The sequence below is a fragment of the Schistocerca gregaria genome, chromosome 1 (assembly GCF_023897955.1).
Source record: "Schistocerca gregaria isolate iqSchGreg1 chromosome 1, iqSchGreg1.2, whole genome shotgun sequence".
Taxonomy (NCBI): Eukaryota; Metazoa; Arthropoda; class Insecta; order Orthoptera; family Acrididae; genus Schistocerca; species Schistocerca gregaria.
The window spans coordinates 504,900,380-504,926,042 of NC_064920.1; the positions used below are offsets into that span (position 1 = coordinate 504,900,380).

Here is a 25,663-nt window from a genome sequence, read left to right on the forward strand (position 1 = left end):
CGACAGTGTAAAATGGTGCACGACGTTCGAAATGCTGAGAAAAATGGGAGTAAGCTATAGGGAGAGACGTGTAATGTACAATATATACAAGAGCCAAGAGGGAATAATATGCGTGGACGACCAAGAATGAAGTGCTCGGATTATAAAGGGTGTAAGGCAGGTATGTAGTCTTTCGCCGCAACTGTTCAATCTGTACATCGAAGAAGCAATGATGGGAATAAAAGAAGGGTCAGGAGTGGAATTAAAGTTCTAAGTGAAAGGATGTCAGTCATACGATTCGCTGATGACATAGCTATCCTGAGCGAAAGTGAAGAAGAATTACATGATAAGCTGAGTGGAATGAAGACTAACTACAGAATATGGACTGAGAGAGAATCGAAGAAAGACGAAAGTGATGGGAAGTAGCAGAAATCAGAACAGCGGGAAACTCAACATTGGGATTGATGCTCACAAAGTAAATGAAGTTAAGGAATTCTACTACCTAAACGGCAAAATAACCAATGACGGACGGAGCAAGGAGGACATTAAAAGCAGACTAGCGCGGCATGAAGGGTATTCCTGATCAAGCGATGTGTACTAGTATCAAACAAAGGCCTTGAAGAAGAAATTTCTGAGAATGTACGTTTGGAGCACAGCATTGTATGGTAGTGAAATATGGACTATGGGGAAACCGGAACAGAAGAGGATCGAAGCATTTGAGATGTGGTGCTACAGAAGAATTTAGAAAATTAGGTGGATTTATAAGGTAAAGAATGAGGAGATTCTGCGCAGAATCGGAGAGGAAAGGAATATGTGGAAAACACTGACAAGAAGAAGGGAAAGGATGTTAGGACATATTTTAAGACAACAGGGATTGGCTTTCATGGTACTAAAGTGAGCTGTAGAGGGTAAAAAATGTAGAGGAAAACAGAGATTGGAATACACCCAGAAAATAATTGAGGACGTAGGTTGCAAGTGCTAATCTGAGATGAAGATGTTGGAATGGGAGAGGAATTCGTGGCGGGCTGCATCAAACTAGTCAGAAGACTGATGACTCAAAAGAAATAATAAAAAAAAAACTACGTCGGGTGTGGTCCCAGCAGCATCAAAGTTAATTTTCATCTGTCTATTTATTTATGTATGCATTTATTTCACTGGGCAAGATTAGGCCTTCATTTAAACAGACTTCTTCACGGAGTAAACATTACAATTGGAACGCGCTATTATTGGAATCTCCCTTAATTGTCCAGTTCTGTAACTTATTAACATTAAGAAATTTTCTCATTTAAGCCAATCCGCTTGTAATCTCCAGGTGCATGTATGAGACCGTCATCATCCTTCCCGTCCTGTTTAAAGTACCAGTGAAATTCAAATGAATGATGGAATGTTTTGCGAATCCCCATACATGCGTCCATTCTGTTCTTTGTCCAGTTTAACATGGTTTTATAAGAATGATATGCTAGTTACATTTTTCCTCGTACTATTAAGATGGACAGGATCTAAGTAGTTATTCTTTTAAATAATGGTAAAAGCCATATTTTTAGCTCGTTCTACGTACTTATCTTGTGATTATTAACTTTGAGATTCATAGTAGGATAACGCAAAAATCTGGTTACCTTTAATTTTTAGGAATTCGGAACGAGCAGTGTTGAAACCCCCGCCAGGCTCTCTTAATTTTGATTTCTGTAAACGACACCATGTGGTAGTGTTTCCTAAAAGGCCACAGTTGGCTTCCTATCTCTTAATTGTCGCCCTGGTACTTCACTACCTTATTTAAAAATGACGCCGATGTTGAGTGAACGTTGTCCCTCCATCTCACCCCCCCCCCCTCTCTTCCCCCCACTCTCTCTTTGTGTGTGTGTGTGGGGGGAGAAGGAGGTGTTGGTTGGAGTGGTGGGTCAGTCCACTATGGGAACTCCATTAAACTGTTAACTTCCCAACTCTGGCTTGTCCCAATGTAGTCTCTAAAAAGTAGCATGAAAATTGTTCCTGTACAGGGTGTCCCGGGAGGAATGGTCAGTATCCAGGAATAGGAAGGAACGATCATTCGAAGCAAAAAAGTCGTGTAAACATGTGCTCTGCAATACATATGTTAAGAGCTATAAGTGCTTCTTCATCTTCGATATGGTGAAACAAAACTCTTCTATTGAAACTCTTTGCTTTCCATATTTTAGGAGGCGGCAGTACAGACCAAAACAAGAAAAATTCTTTGGTTAACATAGGCTCTAAAATGAATACTGTAACAGTTACGAGCTCTTGTTTAGTAGAAGAAATGTGCTGTATAGTAGCGAAGATGAACTGCTCATAGCTTTCAAGTTATTTATTTTATAGCCCATGTTTACTAGACACCTTTGCTTTGAATGATCGTTCCTGTCACATCTCTGGAGATTGACCATTCCTCCAACGACACCCCTTGTATTCGTCCTTTAATTTACGTTTTGTGGTTTTATTGTGTGGCGATAACAACGTGACATGGAGCTATTAAGAACCTCATCGCTGCCACAAGTGCATGCCATCGCCTCGATATCACTTCTTAAACCAACACGTGAAAATTATAAGTAGCGTATGATTGCTATGCTTGAGCTTTCCATCTTGCTGTCATCGTATATCTGGAATGTAGTGAAACTGAGAAACTGCCTCATTAAAGTGTGAGAGGACCGTTAGTGTTCCCGGCATAAGCCATCGACGTAGCGGACAACACTATTAGCCGTATGGACTCTTCGAAGACGACGCAGTTGTATTCAGATAAACCATGTCGTCATAAAATTGTTACGAAATTCTGAAAGACATTAAGGTTTCAGGACGTAGTGCGAAGACTGGCAAGCTCATCCTGAATATAAGTAAATGTTATGTATCGGGGAACACCATAAGATAGGCGTCTTGCGTCAAGTCTTCAGTGCAAGGAATGAAACAAATTATTTCCTCCAACCTGCTTCTCGTGGTAATGAACGCGAAGCTATATTGAGAGAAATTCGAACGTATTGATGGATACTTATTGTCTTTCTTCCCGCATATTGTAGAAAGTGAAGTCAGTTGGCTCTAGAAAATACCGCTAAATAAAAGGCTAGTGGACATGATGTAATTCCATAAGAATTGTTCAGTCATTGGAAAGAACGCGGTGAAAGCGTTGCCTTCAATATTTCAGCAAATATGGAGAACCGAACATTGGCCAAAAGACTGGAAAAGTTTAGTATTCATTCTGATTCCAAAAAAAAAGAGTATTTCTAAAGAATTTTCGAATCACCGAACAGTCGCACTTATCTCACATTCCAGCAAAGTCATCCTTAGAACTTACAAAATGGACTTAGCCGGTATATAGACCGAAGCTACCCGATGAACAAACTGGATTTCGTAAAGGAAGAGGGACCAGAGAGCAAATTTCCAACATCCGATAGATTATCGAGAAGGCAAAAGAATTGCAAAAAGATGTGCGCTTTATTGATTAAGCTGAAGCTTTTGACTATGTCGACCACAATAAATTTTGGGGAGTTGTCAAAATCATAGAACTCCCTGATTACGTCCAAGTCTTCATACGGAATTTTACTCTGAGCAACAAGCCACAGTAAAAACCTTATATGGAACATCTAAGTGGGTCAAGATTAAGAAAGGAATACGGCAAGGCTGCATATTGTAGTCTTATTTATTCAGTCCGTATGCAGAGGACATTATGAGATTTGCCAGGATAGATAAAGAAGAAAGCGGAATAAAATTTGCTGGCATAAATGTAAGTAAAACCTTAAATGTGCAGATGATACTATCCTTATGGCAGGAAGTGAGGAATAGTTAAAGGTTCTCGTACTGAAGGTGAAAGAAAAAATGAATGCTGAATGTCAAGAAAATGAACATTATGGCAACTACTACTTGAAGGAGAGAGGAGAAACAGTGGAGGTAGTTTCTATGTTCAGTCATCTCAGCTCACAGATTTCTGCTGTTGGTGATTGCAGGCACTAAATCAAGAGACGCTTGTTGCTTGCTAGACAGAAATGTCAAAACTTGATAATGTTTATGGAGGAGAGACAAAACTTAAACGACGACGATCCGTATACTAAGGGATATGGTCTTCCCATTTGTGATGTACGGATGTGAGATCTGGACCCTAAGAAAGGCTGAACGGGTAGAATAGACTCCTTTGATGCGTGATGTTGGAGGGTACTCCTTAGAGTTCCATGGACCGCAGGCAGAACGAATCGATCAGTACTATAGTAATTAAAACCATACTGCTCCTTGAAAGGTGTTGTACCGATTCAAAAACTGACGTACTTTGGACGTACCATAAGAAGATGTGATATGCTGGAAAACACGATAACGCTGGGGGAGATGGAAGGCACAGGGAGAAGAGGCAAAGGATGAGCTGGGTGGTTGGCACCGCAGGAGTAATGGATCCTAACCTGGAAGGTACAGGACAGAACAAATACAGTCTATTAAGTGAGACCGTCTTCCTGCTAACCAGTAGAAAAATGTATTTGACAACAAACCAAAAAATATACATGCATCACACATGAACAAAAGAAAATGCCATTGCAATTAATAATACGTCCAATCACCCGCAGTGTCGATATATAATCGCTTGGCGTCTCCGACGCATGCTTGAAACCAAGTTTTCCGCGTATTCACGTGGAAGATACCTCCAGATGCGTCGAGTTTGCTTTGACAGCTGTTTCAAAGTTAATCTTGCTTGCGCTTGACGCTATGTTTCACGAAAAAAGGTTAATAATCAATTTTTCCAATTTTGGAGTCACTTTACCGGTTGAACCACGTTCTTCAAAATCATCCACGTTGTTAACCAATTTAGGGCGTATTTGCAAGTTACTTTGAGTTCCCCATACATTTACACCCCGCGGCATGACTTACTTTCCGACCTTTGATGTGGCCACAGAGGAACACAGCCTCAAAACGCCACGCGTGTCTCTTCATGTGTATCCCAGTCAAGAATGCAAAGTAAACTAATGCTTTATGGACATTGAATGAATGACAAGGATTCCCCTTATTGGACTATGAAAGAACTAAGGCGATATCTTTTACCATCTGTGTATAATGCAGACCACGCTTTTACTTAACAGACAGTAGGTGTACTTTAATACATAGGGTCACGGAGAGTCGGAATTGACTAAACGGCTGGAGGGAGGGAGGTGGGGGGTGGTGAAATTATCGTATGGCATTATCGGGAGCCTGGTGAAAGTCTTTCTATTTGGTCCACTTCAGCGACTTGCGCGTCGTTGAAAATGGGATGAAATGATTCGGACAATACAAACATTCAATTCCGGAGCGAAGAAAATCTCGGACCCGGCCAGAAATCGAACCCGAGATCCTGCGACCTCGAGATAACGACGGTAACCACTAGACAATGAGCTGAACTGCGTACCGGGGAGGGAAGGGAGCAACGATTCTCTTACACCTTGTCTCCTCTGCCATACACTGTTCGGTGATTTTGTAGAGTTTGGATGCGTATATACCGAATCATTTGTTCTGAAGACTCCATGTTGCGATTTCTTTCCAAAACAGTCGAAAATGCCGATACCGACAGCGGACTACATAACGCTTACGTAGGCTTCTCATTGTCCCAGGAAGTTCCTTGTAACCAAGGAACGTCCTTGTGTTTGCTGCTTTGGAGAAGTGACATGCAGCATTAATATTTCATTCCAGTTAAAAATTTGTTGACTATCGCTTGAATGAATGCAGCATCGATTACCGATAATGATGTCATTCTCGTTCTTAGGCCGCACTCCCACAACATTCAACTCTTAGAGTGTGTTTTATTATGGGTAACAGAAATTTCATATGAAATCGGATGCTGCATGTTATAACGGAATGGCGACTGTCAAGTTTCTCCTTTCAATACGTAGTCGTATATTTGGGCTAGCTGCAGACAAACCCGGATGCCGCAGTCGGTAGAAGGTGGCGCTACCCATTTCTATTTTGTCCAAAATTTTATATAGTATTTTCACTTTATGTTACACTTGTGTGAAGTGACTCAAGTGTTGAAGCAAATCGCACTGGTCTGATTTTAAAATTGACAGCAAAATGAAATGTCCGACACAGTATTCGAGAAGAGGAGGTGGTCGTAGAAGATAATTCTGAATCAATCATTCTGCACCAGCAAGCAATAAAAGAGGTGACCTAAGAAGATGAAATGCAGTATCACATGAACATGTTTTTTTTGTTAAGAAACTACTTACAAATATCCCTTGTAACAGCGTAGTAATTTTTTTGCGGACACTAATTTCTCCTTTGTGAATAATAAAAATTATTTGTTCGAAAATATTCGCACACCTTTTATTGTCCATTCCAAATAGATTAACCATGTAAGTAATATCGTTTAGTACCTCTTTTGATAATGTAACTGCGGCGTAGTTTTCCTGCATGTTTGATATACTAAAGGTGAATTTTTTACTCATACTGCCCGATGCACATTCACTAATTGTTGCTGGGATCTAGGGCGAATTTTTGCGGCACGCAGCTACAACTCTAATCGTCCCAAAGAGTTCTATGGAGTTTAAGGTCGGGGCTGAGCGGGAGAATCCAGCAAATCAACTCGATTTACTACGGAGCACTGTGCACTATTTCTTTATTTTCGTACAGAGGCGTTATAATGCTACTATAGGTGTGATGCCGTCAGGAAGTGCCGCCGTAACGTGTCTGTTATGTAAAATGCTTTAGTGAACACCGAAATTCATTTTTACATCGATGAAAAAAAAAAGAAAAACAGTTCGCTGTATTGCAGGTCCTTTACAGTGGTACCACCTCCACACACTCTCTTGGCAACGCAGTCGAGTAAATAACGGTCACTAGTTGTTTCCCAAGTTCATCCATGCCCATGTGAGTGCCACGTAATGCACGATGACTCATCTGTCCGTACACTCCCCCTCCACAGTTCCACGGGCCAGTGACGGAAGTTGTGCGAAGTGACGTCGCTCATTCGTGCTCGTGATCGCTGGCTTCCAGACGACTGCAGCACAACCTATAGAAGACGAATCCTATACGCCCCCTCCGACGGATTTATTTGAACTCTGTACCGGAGCAACAGAGAAAGCTATCCGCGGTAGGTGACAAAGACATCTGGCGGTCGGCTGCTACAGCCCGCTTCAGACTTCTCTTGTGTTCTTCAGTTAATTTTTTGGTCTTTCAGAGCGATGAGTGATCTCAGCAGTTCCTTGACGTTCCCACTCCATAACAGCATTGCTAGAAGTCAATAGGGAACTTACATCTCCTTTGAAATACCCTGTGGTCCTTTACAATCGTGATCCTTTACAATCGTGATCCTTTACAATCGTGGTCCTTTACAATCGTGGTCCTTTACAATCGCATCCCATTCTAACTCGCTCATTTCCCGCCGTAGATTTATTCCTAGAGAAAACGCATTCGGAACGTGCTTGCACTTCCATACACTTGAATACACAGCTCGACGACATCAAATCCGCCAATTTGAAGTACTTGAGACTTTTGACATAAAAACCAGACAAACAGTCATCGCCGGGAGACATCGCGCTAAAATCGAATAACATCGCAGCCAGCCTCGATAATGGCCTGAATTCGGCAAGGAAGAGTGTCCACAAGTGTCTTGAGATAAGCCACATTCTCGACGTATTGTTTGAAGGACGCCATGGTTCTCAGGGATAACCCGTACGGTCGCCCGATTTAATACCAGTAGATGTCTTTGTGCGAATATCTAGAGAGCCCACAATCTCAGATGACTCCAAACAGCACAATGGGGGAATCTTGTGGCTCCTTGACACCAGCAAGTGTAGATGTCGCTTGCGAGTCGTTTAGAAGGCGCATTTAGCTCTGCATTCAGGACATTGGGCACTCGTTTGAACACCTCACTTAAATGAACATTCCGCCGCCAAAACATCCATCTGAACACAGCCGGTTATCTACAGCATTTTGCGTTCCTCCTTAAATGTCATGAATTAAAATTTATGTCTCTTTGATTCGAATTGGTTTGTACGCAGGTTAAATACGTCAGCCGCATGATAGAAAAATATCTGTCTGTTTAAAAGATTGTAGCTCGTTGTTGTAACTCCCTGGGAAATAACTAAATGAACCATTTTCATAACTCCGCCGGCGGATTAGCGTCTTCTCGTTTACCCATCTAAATAAATATTGCTTTCATATATTATTTTGTAAGTTACAGAGAAAAGCACTTTTCCTGAAACAACCTATATATTCTGTTAAGAACTCTGCTGTCACTAATTCAACGTAGTTCAAAAGCAACGGTAGAATACACAATTCTTTTCATTGTTCTTTACTGAAGTTAAATTTTGTTAGCAAAGAGTGCACATTACCATCCCGGGGTGTGTTACGTGAGACTCAGGTAGCAACTGACGGAACAAGAGAGTGACGTTGTCGAAATTTTGCGCATGGACGGCTCTAATATCCGACAGAACATCCGACTCCTCCAGATGTCAACAGATCGCTGGGAAAGCCTGAAGAATTACGGTGTGCGTTATGTAGCAATAAAATTAATTCGTCTCTCATCTAAGGGTGTTTAGCAAAAGCTGTGAAAGACCGGCTATTTAGACACCGCTTCTCCCCAGTAGAAGGCCGCTGGCCCAAACTCCCGGTCAGAACGCTCGGACAGTAGTAAAAAGTTCTGATATGTAGGACGCTGATTAGACGCACAATGTTATGTAAATTTAGGGCGGAGAAAGGAAAGAAAAGGGAAGGAACTGTTGACGTCAGCTGCATCAGGACTTTATGCAGAATCAGCGGCGACTAGTGAAAATGTGTGCCGGACTGGTATTCGAACCCGGGATATCCTGATTGCTAGGCAGTTGCGTTAACCGCTGCGCCATCGGACAGAACATTTTTGCAGTTGCGCTGATCTCGGCACGCCCCCCGACACGCATTCCCACCTAGCACCACCTGTCCGCACGTTCTCCATGCCCGCTACTTCGAGATTCTCTCAGGAGGTCGAACATAGTTGTGCATCCGCACTGAAAGTGGTGGTGGATTCATTGCCCATCGAGGCAAAACAATTATGTGAGTGTGTGTAGCGTCTGTTCTGTCGCACGTGCCACGCATTCATATAAACACACAGTGATCTGACTCGATCCTCGACTTCACTTTCTATCACGAAAATATTACATGAAACATGTACCTAACTATTTTACAGTCATTGCTGCCCAGGCGTAGAATTGTACAACGAAGTGGTAGAAAAATCGCCGATAGTATCCTGCATGACGAAGGTGAAATGCTGAAGCGGTCCGGTACAGAAATCGTAATAAATGGAAACTGCGTATAATAAAAGTAGACATTTATTGTTGCTATTGTTTTAAGCAATGTGCCATCCAGTTTGTTGAAATATCTGTAGCAGATTTAAACGCTGTAGGCTACCTCCTGGTACCTAAATTCCAGTGTATGTTTTCACCATCGCTATTGTAGCTACTGTTGTGCGTTGCAGAGGGATTTTTATTAGTTGTGTCTTGTATTTTACGTACCAGAATAGAAGTGTTACATCAGAGGACGTTGCTGAGTGACGTATGTGAAATGTACTATCGTAAGTAAACGTTGATATCTCGATAGCAGCGATTTCGCTACATACATTCTGTACGTAGATTACTATTTGCAGAACAAGGCAATGATGAATTCCACAGATGAACTGGCCTTGGAGACCAGTCGCTTTCATGTTAACTTAAACGTCTACAGTGTTGCTTTCAGTACACTTCTGAAAAAATTCGGAAACTTACAAAAATATTTAGTTTCATCGGACAAGAAAAGACGTACTCGTTTTGAAAATTGTTTACAGAGTTTGCTGTATGAATTGCATTAGTAATAATTACCGCTGATGTATTGAGCAAGAAAATGAGAGGCATTTCGACCAAGTTCCGTAGTTTCTTCACCTACAAATCAGGCGTTGGCCGTTTCAAAATAGTCTTACCAATAGTTTCAAAGCCACAACATGGCGACCGATTTCTTCTTTTTCTGTCGTTTGGCTGGGTGCCAGAACTGACTTCGTAGCTGCAGCGCGCGTGAAGTAGACGTGACCACGATAGCGTCGTCCAGTTCTGTACTGTTATGAACACTATTTATCGACACGGTTCGCTTTCACAAATTGTGCTATGTTCGTAACTTGGCATGTGCGTAGGACTTGTTGTCGTATTGAAAGCAATAAGCAGAGTTAGTATGACGAATTATTCTTTTCTGCCCCTGTGCAAATGCGCGAGAGATGCTCTTTGGTTTAAAAAATGAAAACAGAAACGAAATTCCAAAGCAAGTTTTGAGTATTTGCAAGAAAGGTGGTAGCTATACCGAATCCGAGAGAGGACGAATGGTTGAGATTTATTTATACATTCACAGAAAGCACCAGTAATGACGCGATAAAATCACTTCACCAGATACTCTACCAGTAAAAAGATGTGGGCAGGAACCACTGAGATATCGGATATCATTTGGTGCAGCGCTGTGTTCAAAGCGTAAACTCACATTGGCCGTGTCGACTGCAGAGTATAGTGGTATTACGAAGCAGGCATATAAGCTTACATGGGCTCGAACGTTTATGGAAGTCAGTGCTGACATTTTGAAACAGTTACTAAAATTGTACAAAAAAAGATTGCCAAAGTTTTTGATATTGCTTTGTCCATTGGCACGTTCCGTTATATTGCAATATTGGGCATTGTGACACCAGAATAAAAACCTTTCCCGTTTTGATGGCTTCTGTCGACATGTTCATGACTGTCTTTTCAGGCGATGGCACGTAATGTTGAAAGGATCGAACTAGATTACAAGATGTATTAAATTCGACACCATGTATGCAGGAGCCCTTGGCCGCGCGGTCTAACGCATGGCTTTCCGGATTGGGATGGAGCGCCTGGTCCCCGGCTCGAATCCGCCCGGCGGATTTGTGTCGAGGTCCGGTGAACCGGCCAGTCTGTGGATGGTTTTTAGGCGGTGCCAACAATTTGACCAATGCCGCACAGATGTAGGCGGTGCTGATGAGTAAGTCCACAACTCGTATTTTACTTTACGATTTCCATCTTCTCGGTAAATTGAAAGGACGTCTGAGGGAAAGAGATTTTCCAACGATACGGACGTTCACGCAGCGGTTGTCGATTGGCTGCGTGACTTCTGTCGTCGAGAAACCGAAAGACGAGTAGAACATTGCGGCCGATGTTTACAGAGCCTTGGTGACTGCTGAGAAAGAGTGTCACATAGCGGTATCACTTTGAAAGGTTGTGCAGCACTTAATAACTCTGAAAATACACAGTAAAACTTGTTTATATATTTGAAAAAAAAACTCCTACAGATATTGTTAACGTTAGTTGATAATGAAGCTGTACGGTGCGATGTAAAGATTTATTGAGATATTATAGGTTATCGCTGAGAATGGAAGAATATGATTACAGTATTAATGGTAAACGTCTGGAGTATGTCACATCGTTTATGTATGATACAAAGAAATTATATGAAAATGGGAAGAACAGGTAAGTTCAGAATTAGGATCGTCGAATGCAAGACTTTGATTTGCTGAAACGGTGCGTCTGCAAAGTGAATTTCATACACGACACCAGTGCTACCTATTCTTCTGTCCTGTTCCATAGTTTTGAAAGGCGGAAATCAAATGAATTCAGAGCCGTGCTACTAGAATCGTAACATGTCACCGTAACCCCTTGAGAAAATGGATCAGACACACTCGAAAAATTTGCACGGAAATCTTCAGAAGTAAGAAGTCTTGCAGAGGAAGGGTTGAGAACCGATGCTTTAGTACTATTGTGCGACGGTGTTGCCACCATCGAATAAGTCGGGTAAGATTAATATTAGAGAGATTAGCCGCGTACAGATGCATGTATACAATCAAAGACAGACGAAGATTGCACAGTGATTCTTTCCTTATACCGTCGCACTAACGACATAATGGCTTATACCGAAATAAGTGACCGGGGGTGGAAAAGCGATTCGAGGGTGGAAAAGCAATTGAAATCGCTCAACAGAGAAGAGCAACTGGATTAGACGGGGTACCATTGCCATTCTATAAAGGGTGTGCAAAAGAATTTACCTCTCAGTGTGCCAAAGGTCTTTGGAAGAGCGAAGTGTTCCCGATAATCGGGAAAAAGCCACAGTTGATTCCCGTTTTTAAGAAGGGTCGTTGAACAGACAAAACTATACGCCTCTATCTCTGAGGTCGGTCAGTTGTAGAATTTTGGAACAAGCTAACGTATTGTCACATTTCTGGAAGCCGAAGGGCTCCCCTGTAGGAACCAAGATGAGTTTCGAAAACAACCATCGTGTGAAACCCAGCTCGCTCTGTTCGTCCACGAGACACAGAAAGCTGTAAATACAGGCCTCCAGGTCGAAGCCTTGTTCCTTGACTTCCGTAAGGCATTCGGTACCGTTACGCACTTCCGCCTAATGAACAAAATTCGAGCGTACGGGATATCAGACCAATTGTGTGACTGGACTGGAAGAGTTTCTAGCAAACGTAACACAGCATGTGATTCTGAACGGAGAGAAGTCTTTAGGAGTAAAAGTAACGACGGGCGTGCCCCACGGGAGTGTTATAGGACGAGCTACATATATATAAATGACCTGTCAGATAACGTCCGGATTTTGGATGCTGTTGTATATAGCGAAGAGGCGATGCTAGAAAATTCTTACGAAATGCAGGAAGACACGGCGCAGGGAGTGGCAATTAAGCCTCAGTATAAACAAATGTACCGTACTACGAATACATAGACAGATAGACCCCTTATTGTATGATTAAAAAATTTGCAGAGCAATCAGTGGGAACATTTACATTCATAAAATAAACTAGGAGAATGCGTACGGATCGATCTGCAGTGGAACGACCATATAAAATTAATCGCGAGTAAATCAGATGGTAGACTGATTAATTACATATTCGTGTTGTAAGCATTAAAGTGTTACAGTTACGATCGACCACCTCCAGCGGTAGACACTGCAAGAGAGACTTTCTGAATCACAGTGTGGTTTTCCTGTTAAAGTTCCGAGAGCGAACGCTCCTAGAAAAGTCAACAAATATATTGCTTCCTCCTACATATATCTCGCGGAGAGACCAAGTTGATGATAAAATTAGTGATTCGACTCCACCCAAATGCTTACCGGCAATCGTTCTTCCCGCCAACTACTCGTTAATGGAACAGAGCAGGGGGGAAGTGACAGTGGTACCGAAACTACATTCGGCCATACACCACAAGGAGGCTTTTTGGTAATGAATCAAAATTTTGGTATTGCTACAAGGCGATGAAACGCTTCCTGTGGAACAAGAATGACGAAAAATGTAGTTGCTAGCGCAGAGCCACTGCCGTGAAACAACTTACAAATAGTCACTCGAGTTCTAGACAGAAATGTAAGCTTCCTAATCGATAGCCAGTGCATTTATTGAGGTGGAACTACGCTCCAGCAACAACCTATTATATACCGAATGCTGTTTCATCTCCAAACCCGCTATGCACATTATCGAGCTGTTCCACGACATCCAGGTAGCACTTTATAAGATGTCTTTTTAGTTCTCCGCTGTTATACTCACGTAGAACAGTGCGAGCCCTAAACACGACGTAAAAGAAAAGCCTCGTTTAACTCCTGCTTATACATATTTAACAGTAGACACCAAACAGGCCGTCAGAGGCCGTTTCTCAACCAGTCTCCAAATCACACTCTGAGCGTCGGGCCCTTGAACGTCCATCCATATTTAGGTTTTCCAAATGGTTCAAATGGGTTTGAGCACTATGGGACCTAACTTCGGAGGTCATCAGTCCCCTAGAACTTAGAACTACTTAAACCTGTGTACCATGATTCATATTGCATTGCACATCTATTTTGTTCTTCGCGTGAGGTGCCACTGCCGTGAAATTATTAAGTGTTAAAATCACCGTTTCCACCATGGATTTATTTGCAAATTTCTGTTCATTGCATTACCCAGCCCCATGGGTCAGTTTCATTTATGAAGGTTTCAATTTTTCTACCGTGTTATCGAGGCATACACCATGTAATGCACTTGTCTGTCTATTTTCCGTGTGATTGGCTGCCAGGCCACAGCAAAACAAGACGGCTCATACACACAAATAGGCCGTGTCGTTTACAAACGAAATTAATTATCGTAATAAATTTAGGGAACTCATCTAAACATCTGTGTGTATGTGGATGTTCCATCACATTGAAACTACTGACATAATATATGTAGTCAAGTTCCTCCCACATTCGACGTGTAGGTCTGTTCGAAGGCACTGTTGATGCGAGGTCGTCGTAATGGCAAAAGTGTAGCAGACACTGGATATTTCACACAACACACAAGCTGCACGAGATTAACTCGTTGGTACTTAGATGCCATAACAGAAATATCTGATTTTTCTTCTTTTTACGAGTGATTGAACTGTTTACCAGTGCTATGTTTAAGAATTCGCAAGATGTTTACATTCTGGATTTCTGGCTTGTGACATTTGCGAATTTTGCAACATGTCCAGGTACTCGTGTCTTGTAATGCTCACAGACTCCAAAATCATCATCGTCGACGGTACGTTACAGTCTGTTCCACAGAAGAAGACTGAGGGCTTAATCTTCAGAGTATGAGATCGCCCTGAAGACATTAATTTGTGATTGGTCGCAAGTGTATTGCACGATAGCTTGGGGATTTCCTGTGTCACAAATTCATATATTGTGTCTACACACCTTTTGGGCCGGCCTGGTGGCCTAGAGGTTCTAGGCGCTTCAGTCTGGACCCGCTCGATTGCTACGGACGCAGGTTCGAATCCCGCGTCAGCATGAATGTGTGTGTGTTGTCCTTAGGTTAGTTAGGTTTAAGTAGTTCTAAGTTCTAGGGGACTGATGACCTCAGATGTTAAGTCCCATAGTTCTCAGAGCCATTTGAACCACACCTTTTGGAGTGACTTGTGATTAAGGAGAGGACCCTCTATCGAGAACAGTCGTTACGTGGTTTCCGTAAATGTGTTGTGCAAAATGTCTGTATGGTTTCTTTGAAAACTACACGGTTAATTTCCTTCCCATGCAGGTTTATGCTTTGTGTCTAATGACCTCAACAACGACAGGAGCTCGCTTCCTAGTCTTCCTTCCTTCCATCGTTTGCGGAAGATCTTCCAAAAGATCGTCTGTGCAGTGTTCAGCTCTCCAGAAACCTAGTAAAGTCAACCACTTTCTTGATCGCTGTCAGCAGTTGGTGTCCCTTTACAGAGGCGTCCCGAGGCTGTGATCTGTGCGTACTATCGCCGAATAGAGTAATCACTCGCTGCGTCTTTGTGATACCTCGTTACAAACTATCATTCTACTATTGGAAGAGTATGATATCAATTAACGACCAAGCCTTTACGAGTGTGTGTCGACAACTTTACGAGGATTAATCATAAAGTTTTAAGTGTCATCTCTACAATAAAGTTACATAATTAATTTTTCGTTCGTATACAAATACGTAATTGGAGTCCTAGTACAGATTGAAATTTTCGCGTCGTAGTACCGTAGCACGCCTTTAAATGAGTACGGTACAACTGTCGTTCGGATGAAATAGTTCGACTTGGTTGCAGTGACAGACTGATCTGTTGGCGTAGCGCGAGGTGTAGCCTAGGTTGAAAGCTGATAATTTGATTGGGAGTCAGCGAAGCCGATGAATGTGAATGTTGTGGTAAGATGCTGCCAGTAGGGTAGACTAATGTTTACTTTCGCGCCGTATTTAATCGATCGATTGCAGGCGAACGCCAGTTGTCCGCACACATTTTAATTTCTCGTGTCTGCTGATAAAGTGGAGACAGGCCACAGCATTTTGTTGTGGCTCCACTAGGAGCGTGCTACGGTTCTGTAATGCGGGAATTTCCATGTGCACAGCGCTGCAAACACGTAGCTGCAAACAAACAAAAAATTAATTACGGAAGTTTATTTTATCGGAGCGACAATTAAAAGTTTTTGTGAAAACCTACTGTTATCAACTGATGCTACGCTCTGATGACAGAATGTAAAAACTGCTGGACCAAAAAAGAACTGTGGTATTTTTCAATATTACTTTAAAAAGTATAGGTACTGTACGTTGGTTAAATAGCTTCATTTGTAACAACCTTGTCTGATCCGGCTGTGGACAACAATCTCAGCAGGCGAAAGAGTTAAATATGGTTCAAATGGCTCTGAGCACTATGGGACTTAACTTCTGAGGTCATCAGTCCCGTAGACCTTGGAACTGCTTAAACCTGACTAACCTAAGGACATCATCACACACATCCATGCCCGAGGCAGGATCCGAACCTGCGGCCGAGCAGTCGCTCTTTTCCAGGCTAAAGAGCCTAGAACCGCTCGGCTACAACGGCCGGTGAAAGAGTTAAACTGCATCAGTAAAATGTCGGCATTAAGTGTGAGTATCTACAGGTACATCTACATCTACATTCATACTCGGCAAGCCACCCAACGGTGTGTGGCGGAGGGCACTTTACGTGCCACTGTCATTACCTCCCTTTTCTGTTCCAGTTGCGTATGGTTCGCGGGAAGAACGACTGTCTGAAAGTCTCCGTGCGCGCTCGAATCTCTCTAATTTTACATTCGTGATCTCCACGGGAGGTATAAGTAGGGGGAAGCAGTATGTTCGATACCTCATCCAGAAACGCATCCTCTCGAAACCTGGCGAGCAAGCTACACCGCGATGCAGAGCGCCTCTCTTGCAGAGTCTGCCACTTGAGTTTGCTAAACATCTCCGTAACGCTATCACGGTTACCAAGTAGCCCTGTGACGAAACGCGCCGCTCTTCTTTGGATCTTCTCTATCTACTCCGTCAACCAGATCTGGTACGGATCCCACACTGATGAGCAATACTCAAGTATATTTCGAACGAGTGTTTTGTAAGCCACCTCCTTTTTTGATGGACTACATTTTCTAAGGACTCTCCCAATGGATCTCAACCTGGTACCCGCCTTACCAACAATTAATTTTATATGATCATTCCATTTCAAATCGTTCCGCACGCATACTCCCAGATATTTAACAGAAGTAACTGCTACCAGTGTTTGTTCCGCTATCATATAATCATACAATAAAGGATCCTTCTTTCTACACTCCTGGAAATTGAAATAAGAACACCGTGAATTCATTGTCCCAGGAAGGGGAAACTTTATTGACACATTCCTGGGGTCAGATACATCACATGATCACACTGACAGAACCACAGGCACATAGACACAGGCAACAGAGCATGCACAATGTCGGCACTAGTACAGTGTATATCCACCTTTCGCAGCAATGCAGACTGCTATTCTCCCATGGAGACGATCGTAGAGATGCTGGATGTAGTCCTGTGGAACGGCTTGCCATGCCATTTCCACGTGGCGCCTCAGTTGGACCAGCGTTCGTGCTGGACGTGCAGACCGCGTTGAGACGACGCTTCATCCAGTCCCAAACATGCTCAATGGGGGACAGATCCGGAGATCTTGCTGGCCAGGGTAGTTGACTTACACCTTCTAGAGCACGTTGGGTGGCACGGGATACATGCGGACGTGCATTGTCCTGTTGGAACAGCAAGTTCCCTTGCCGGTCTAGGAATGGTAGAACGATGGGTTCGATGACGGTTTGGATGTACAGTGCACTATTCAGTGTCCCCTCGACGATCACCAGAGGTGTACGGCCAGTGTAGGAGATCGCTCCCCACACTATGATGCCGGGTGTTGGCCCTGTGTGCCTTGGTCGTATGCAGTCCTGATTGTGGCGCTCACCTGCACGGCGCGAAACACGCATACGACCATCATTGGCACCAAGGCAGAAGCGACTCTCATCGCTGAAGACGACACATCTCCATTCGTCCCTCCATTCACGCCTGTCGCGACACCACTGAAGGCGGGCTGCACGATGTTGGGGCGTGAGCGGAAGACGGCCTAACAGTGTGCGGGACCGTAGCCCAGCTTCATGGAGACGGTTGTGAATGGTCCTCGCCGATACCCCAGGAGCAACAGTGTCCCTAATTTGCTGGGAAGTGGCGGTGCGGTCCCCTACGGCACTGCGTAGGATCCTACGGTCTTGGCGTGCATCCGTGCGTCGCTGCGGTCCGGTCCCAGGTCGACGGGCACGTGCACCTTCCGCCGACCACTGGCGACAACATCGATGTACTGTGGAGACCTCACGCCCCACGTGTTGAGCAATTCGGCGGTACGTCCTCCCGGCCTCCCGCATGCCCACTATACGCCCTCGCTCAAAGTCCGACAACTGCACATACGGTTCACGTCCACGCTGTCGCGGCATGCTACCAGTGTTAAAGACTGCGATGGAGCTCCGTATGCCACGGCAAACTGGCTGACACTGACGGCGGCGGTGCACAAATGCTGCGCAGCTAGCGCCATTCGACGGCCAACACCGCGGTTCCTGGTGTGTCCGCCGTGCCGTGCGTGTGGTCATTGCTTGTACAGCCCTCTCGCAGTGTCCGGAGCAAGTATGATGGGTCTGACACACCGGTGTCAATGTGTTCTTTTTTCCATTTCCAGGAGTGTATGTATTCGCAATACATTACATTTGTCTATGTTAAGGGTCAGTTGCCACTCCTTGCACCAAGTGCCTATCCGCTGCAGATCTTCCTGCATTTCTCTACAGTTTTCTAATGCTGCAACTTCTCTGTATACTACAGCATCATCGGCGAAAAGCCGCATGGAACTTCCGACACTATCTACTAGGTCATTTATATATATTGTGAAAAGCAATGGCCCCATAACACTCCCCTGTGGCACGCCAGAGATTACTTTAACGTCTGTAGACGTCTCTCCATTGATAACAACATGCTGTGTTCTGTTTGCTAAAAACTTCAATCCAGCCACACAGCTGGTCTGATATTCCGTAGGCTCTTACTTTATCAGGCGACAGTGTGGAACTGTACCGAACGCCTTCCGGAAGTCTAGGAAAATAGCATCTACCTGGGAGCCTGTATGTTATTGTCAAGTCGATCTATCCTAATGCTGTTTTTTAAAATATAGGTTCTACGGCTTATGATCTCATTTGTCGCCAATCTCCAGTCGTTTCCTTGTTTTGTTTCATATTCGTGCTAGGGGTTCGAGTGCGGAATGTTATATGACGAGTGCCCACTCTTGCTCTGCGGTCGCCTTGAAATAGGATCAGTCGGTAGTATTCGTCGAGAGCAGAATGAGGGAGTCTCGTAGAGCCAGCGCAGAACAGTCAAACATGAAAATTATGTCTTCTTTTATTTCGAAACTCGATCAGCTCACAACCAGGGAAATCAGTGAGAAACCTTCGTCGCAAAGGAACAATGGTCAACAACTTACAGTCACAGTGGACGCCCAATTCAGAAGGGAGATACTTGCGACGGTGTCAGACTTGTCGGAAGCTTTTCTCGCGGCTGATGCTATTGGTCTGTTCTGTCATTGTATATTACTGCGGAGAACGGCATTCACAATTCGCCAGCAGTCTCTCCTAAATGAAAGGGCGAGCTGAGATTGGGAAGTATCTGGCTAACTAGTTGCCAGTTAACATGCCAGGTGTTAGTTAATTAGTTAGTTAGTTAGCATGCAGAACGAATAGAACGAGTCAGTTTACTATTGTAATACAATTTCACAGTGATAAACATGCCAGTATGGTGATAGTTTACCTTATTGTCATTTACATTAACCGATTATATGCCCATGGGGTCGATAACGACCCTGCTGCGATCTGACAAAGTCAACATATTATTCCCTCTGGCCAGGTCAGAAGAAGATGTGTGCTTATCTAAAAATAAAACTGTAAAAATATGCCGCAAACGTAACGTATATTTGCATGACAAATGCTTTGCAGAGTTTCATGCAAAACGACATTATGTTTCATGTTCCCTACTTATCTAATATGATTAATTAATAGTTCATAACTTCTAATGATAAAGATTGATTATCAGACACTTAATAATAAACGCATATTAGCTTAAAACATGTTTTATTTTGATTATTCTTGTTCCACAGTAGTGACGATATTATGTGGCAATGGGGTCATTGTCAACCCCCTGAAAAAAAACCTCCTTTCAGAAATCACAGCTACAAATTCATGTTTCAGTTGTTGCCTGTGATCTCTAATAAATGACACGTGCGAAAATTATAAAACACTGTGTTAATATCAGTTCTGGACATATACGAATTACTCATAAACTATCTTTGTTTTTATTTATAGTGATTTTGAAATACGGCGGTAAGGAAGATGCTGAAGTTTAGATGGCTCTCGAATAACTAATGAGGAGGTACTGAACGAATTGGGGAAAAAAGAAATGTATGGCACAATTTGAATAAAAGAAGGGATTGGTTGATGAAGCACATTTTAAGGTATCAAGGAACAATCAGTTTCGTTATGGAATAAAAGGGGCAAAAATTGTAGCAGACACAGGCTTGAATTCAGTAAGCAGGTTTAAACCGATGTGCTGTAGGTTGCACCAGTTATTCAGAGATGAAGAGGCCGGTAGAGGATAGACTATCATGGAGAATCGCCTCTAACCAGTCTTCGGGCCAAAGACCACAACAACATAGTGATTTAAGCTGTAGGATGTATATAACACACACTTTATGATTACATTTTCAGAAATTATTTTCTGGGTAGTCGGAAATGTCTAGCATAAACCTTTTCAGTTTGTGTTTTCAGTTAATTTAATTACTTCTCAGATTCTTCGCATCACTAAGTAAGTGTGAAAGATTTTTATGACTGAACCGAGCGGGGTGGCGCAGTTGTTAGCACGCTGGACTCGCATTCGGGAGGCCGACGTTTCAAACCTGTCTCCGCCCATCCTGATTTAGGTTTTCCGTGATTTCCCTATATCGCTTCAGGCAAATGCTGGGATGGTTCCTTTGAAAGGTCACGGCCAGTTTCCTTCGCTGTCCTTCCCTAATCCTAGCTTCTGCTCCGACTCTAATGACCTCGTTGTCGACGGGACGTTAAATACTAATCTCCTTCTCCTTTTATGACTGAGTAAGCCAGTTCTTTCTGTGACACATTAAGGCTGACTGATGGAGATAATAAATACTTCAAATGTTACATTTATGAATGTAGCTGTTGTTTTTGTATTGACTGTTAACAACATATTATTACAGCCTTCTGTGTAACAAACTTTTTTTTTATCGTCGCTATTCGCAGTGTGTCCCTGACGTTTCAGAAGGCATGTTCCCTCCTCCCATCCTCTTCGCCAGGAGACAAATTACGCGACGTCTTGCTCCGAAGATTTGTTCAGAAACGTTTACAGGTAGCAATGGATTAATTCTCTTCACGGCTACATATACAAAAAAAAAACGGGCTAAATATGGGTGGCAAGCCTCGCGATGACCCTCGAGACAGGGCTAAACTTCTCACAACGCCACAATCATTAATTACAGTACCTGTATCTATGTGCCCTCTCGTCGGGATTCTGAGATACGATTAGTGGATTAGAATGTGTACGCGTGTAGCATTTCATAAACTGTCTCCATCTAGGTCCTAGGAACTTTTGTCGATAACCTCCACAACAACAAATGAGGAATACAGTTCAGAGTCAGTAGGAGGAAAAAAAATCACACAGTAACACCTTACTTCAATTTCCGCGATAAAGATTGTAATTTATTAGCTGCAATGAAACCTTAAACCTCGGGAAGTCGGTCTCGTTCATTAAAATATTGCCGTTCAGCTCGTTATTGTACTCTAGAGCATAAGCTGAAGTCTCTGCTTACTTTGTATGTGTTTGTGCGTGCGCGTGTACATGCGTACGTTTACGATGTAAACAACGACACTCACCTAGAAATCGGGGAATAGTTCAACAAGAAATCCAACCCAGCGCATGGAAGCGCACTCTCTAATGATCGCAGTTTCCCGTACTCAAGAAATAATTTGGTTGATCGTGAAGGATGACTCACTCGGGACTTCGCAGGACACCACTTTTATACCCCACGAGTATTATCAGCCGACTCCTCGATTTCATTAGCCCTAAACCGCTGCACGAAAGTATTTAACATTTTACCCAGTCGATCACTCTCAGCAACAGAATTTACGCATTTCCATTAGCAATTTCTCGCTAACGGTACTAGCATTTGCTACAAGGCAGTAAATTTCTTTACAGCGAGTGTTGGAAAACACTGACTAATGGGAAATCACAAGCTCTTAAGCGAGCCTAGCCTGCTGGGACCGCGATCCTTTTAGGAAAGTTAAGGATAGACCGTCTCGTCGTTTCCATGCCGGAGAAAGTGTCCTTCCCTGGATACCGGAAACCGTCTCTAGCGTGCACTATAGGCACAAGACGAGAGCAAGCGCTTGACGATATGTTCCAGATACTGACCACCTGCTTAACTGAATTCCGTCCAACTTCCGAACGCAATGCAGCAGCGATTCTGCGTGGCATGAATTCAACAAGTCCTTGGTAGGTTTCCGGAGGTCTGTGGCACCAGATGTTTACGCACTGGAGACGCAATAATCATAGTTTATGGGTTTCTGGTCTTGGCCACTGGGCTAGCACTCGACATTGTCCCAGGTGTGGGACCATCGGGCCTGCATCAGGTGAGTTTGGCGGCCAAGACATAAACATGAACTCACTGTCATGCTCCTCAAACCACTGTAGCTTGCTTCCGGCCTCACCTCATGAGCAGTTATCCTGTTGGAAGATGCCATCGCCGATGGGGAAGACATAAAACATGTGGTTCGCAATAATGTTGACGTTGTCCTCAGTGTCATGGTGCCTTCGATTACTACCACGGGTCCCATGAAAGCCCAGGTGAATTTACTTCATTGCATAACATTATCCTCACCGACCTTTGTCCATGGCACAGTACTTATTTCGGGTACCTGTTCGCCTGGATGACGGAGTATCTGGCTTACGACTGATCGATCGACCTGCTGTAACAAGGAACGTGATTCATCTGATCAGGCGACATTTTTCCGTTGATCCACGGTACAATCTCGGTGATCCAGTGCCAACTGCAATCATAACTGATGAAGCTATTGGGTTAACATGGGAGGAGTCGTCTGCTGCGCAGCTCTAAGTTCAACAATTTCGACTGAATACTGTGCTCCGAAATGCTTTTGGCCCTACCACCGTTCTTGTCTGTCGGCAGATCTGCCGCAGATTGCCGCCTATTTTGCTTTACGTAGCGGGAAAGTCTCTGACTTGCATGTTCTGTGATGACCAGTGGACGTCCGGCACCTTGTCGCCTACTCGAGGTTTCACCATACTTGAACCGCTGTCATTAGATTCTCACGACAGTAGCACGCGAACAGGCGACTAGCTTCGCCGTTTCCGAAATGTTTATTGTCAGGCACCAGGCGATAACAATCTGTTCTTTGTCATTATCGCTTATGTAAGCGAATTTCATTTGCGGTTCTTATCATCTCTAGAATAATTCCCCGTTCGTTTCTGCTCCGCATATGCAGGGTGTTCGGAAATTCCCTTTACAAACTTCTAAGATTTGTAAAGGAGAGTGAGTGCATAATATTTTGGGTAGGAACCCATATCTGCTATTTGAAAACGTGTTTGTTAGGTAGTTTTGCAACAGAGTAATCATGGTGTGGGAGGGGATGCTTTCGCCTGGTTGGCTGATGTCATTTAATGTCTGTCTTACCTCTCTCAACTGGTTCGAGACTCATTCATGTGTCTACTAGTGTTAGAGGCGGTGTAGAGTGTTGGAGGTGGTATGGATGTAATTGTTGGTCATCCGCAAGATACCAGACGGTGCTGGGAGCAACATCCGTTGCACACGCAATTGCTCTTGTATTCGTTGACGGACTTGAGCATGATACAGTACGGCCTCTTCCAGTTCGGGTGCGGAGCGTCTCCTTGGAGCACCACAGTCACACCTGCTGACGGTGAGTGTACCCCATTGTCGAAGCCGTTGCGTAATTGTGGCGAAAAGGGTACCCAATGGAGTCTAATGTTGTGCATATCGATCTTGATAAAGGCGACGAGCAGCTCATCCATCCATTATCGTGAGCTTCGCCATACGGAAGGATCATGTCGCGTGTATTCTGCAAACGTGTACTTATCCATGTTGCTCGAATACTCACAGACATGTGAATGAAGCTCGAACTGGGGATCAGAGAGGTAGGACAGACGTCAACTGACACGAGCCGATCCGACGTAAGCACCCATGACTACCCTGTTACAGAGCACCCATCATGACTACCCTGTAGCATACCTTCCCAAACAAACATGTTTTCAAACGGCCGTTTCCGGACATGGTTTCCCATTCAAAATATTATGTACTCACTCCTCTCTACAAGTCTTAGAACTTTGTAATTGGAATTTCCGAACATCCTGTACACTTTCCTTACTGCGTCACGTGCCTGCAACATCAGCAGGCGAAATACAGTGCAACAGTGGACAGTGTTGATAATGTTTTGCATTGTCAGTGTACGTCTGACGGGAAATAGAACTGACCCAATATCGACCCCTGATGCGATGTTGCTACCGACTAGACTCTAGACGGTGGTGAATTAGTTCTTGTACAGTGTAATAAATTGTGGCTTGTTTGCGAACATTGTGTTCTGGTATTCACAGAGGCTTCCGAGGCACCGGCGGACCTGAGCCAGAGGGTGGTGTTTCGCGCCCCTTCCAAATCGACGCCGGCCGCCGAGCAGGACGGCGGTGGTAGAGGGAGTGGCAACAGCGGCAGAGGCGGCGGCGGCGGCGGCGGCGGCAGCAGGAAGCGAGTGGCGGCCGGTCCAGAGGGGCCTCAAGCCCGGGCTCGGGCCCGGCGCGCTCCGGCCTCCACCAGTCTGCTCAGCTTCGGGGACGGCGACGACCAGGAGGTGGAAGACTGAGCGCGCTGGCCGGAGGCGGCGCCCACCCTGCACTCGCAGCCTCCAGCGACGGTCTCCTCTCTGAGGTCCAGCCGAGCCTCGGTCCCTTCGTCAGCTTTCATCTTCGCTGCAGGTACTACCTTCGCAGCCAATCCCCTCGTTTGTGCTCCGTAGTACTCTCTCTTCCACAATACGTTCATTTTTATCAGCACTCATAGTCTGCGATGATTTTACGATTTCTTTTACCGATATAATAGTCCTATATGGATAATTTAAGTCCCATAAGTAGTGAGTTTGTTTATTTATCCTTGTAGGATACGTTCAATTTTTTTCACAGAACAAATATTTCAACACATCACGAAATGTTTATAACATACACTCACCACTATATAAACGTATACATATTAAAAGCAGTTATGAAGAAAAAAGACAGCTACACATCAATATCGAAGCTCTTAACCCAGTTCAACATTGCTGATAGCCAATCCTACTATCTTGACAGTAAGACAAATCTCTCTGATGAGCTGCTGACCATTTGCGGATGAACTAGTAACAGTTTTAAACAGAAATGAAAACACAGACCAAAACTCTTACTAAAATCCTTAGGGGCAAATAAATACAAATCGTATCTGCCCGTAGTTAGATATTTACTCCTCATTACCGTTCGGTTTTGCTGATGCTACTGTAAAGAGACAATCGCTGTGGGAAATAAACTGCGTACAACAACAAAAACGAGAATATTTATTATCCTTCCTTGACAAACTGCTGTACGTTTCCCTCGTATGTGCAGATTCACATTGATTTACGATTGATTGTGCCCGGTAGTTTCCTGTCCCTCCCTCACTCATCCTCCGCTCCCCTGCATTCTGAAACATAAACTTCGTGTATGAATGCCAGGTTAGATGTGAAGAGCGACGAGTTGTGTAGCTGTAACTATTCATAAGAACTTTTACAGTTCTAATTGCTGCACTGTTCTAAAAATCCTATTTGCAGCCATCTGCGTAACATCTGATATGTTGCAGTTTCTTGAACTTAG

At 43.8% G+C, this 25,663-nt stretch overlaps 1 protein-coding gene across 1 annotated transcript in view; it reads left to right on the forward strand.

Moving 5' to 3' along the window:
• Positions 1-25,359, forward strand: part of LOC126354355 (uncharacterized protein KIAA1143 homolog) — a 293,216-nt gene extending 267,857 nt beyond the window's left edge. Inside the window, exon 3 of the mRNA XM_050003935.1 lies at positions 24,386-25,359. Within this exon, the coding sequence (XP_049859892.1) occupies positions 24,386-24,648 (263 nt within the window). The 3' untranslated portion in view covers positions 24,649-25,359. The remainder of the gene's footprint in view (positions 1-24,385) is intronic.
• Positions 25,360-25,663: the final 304 nt, after the last annotated feature.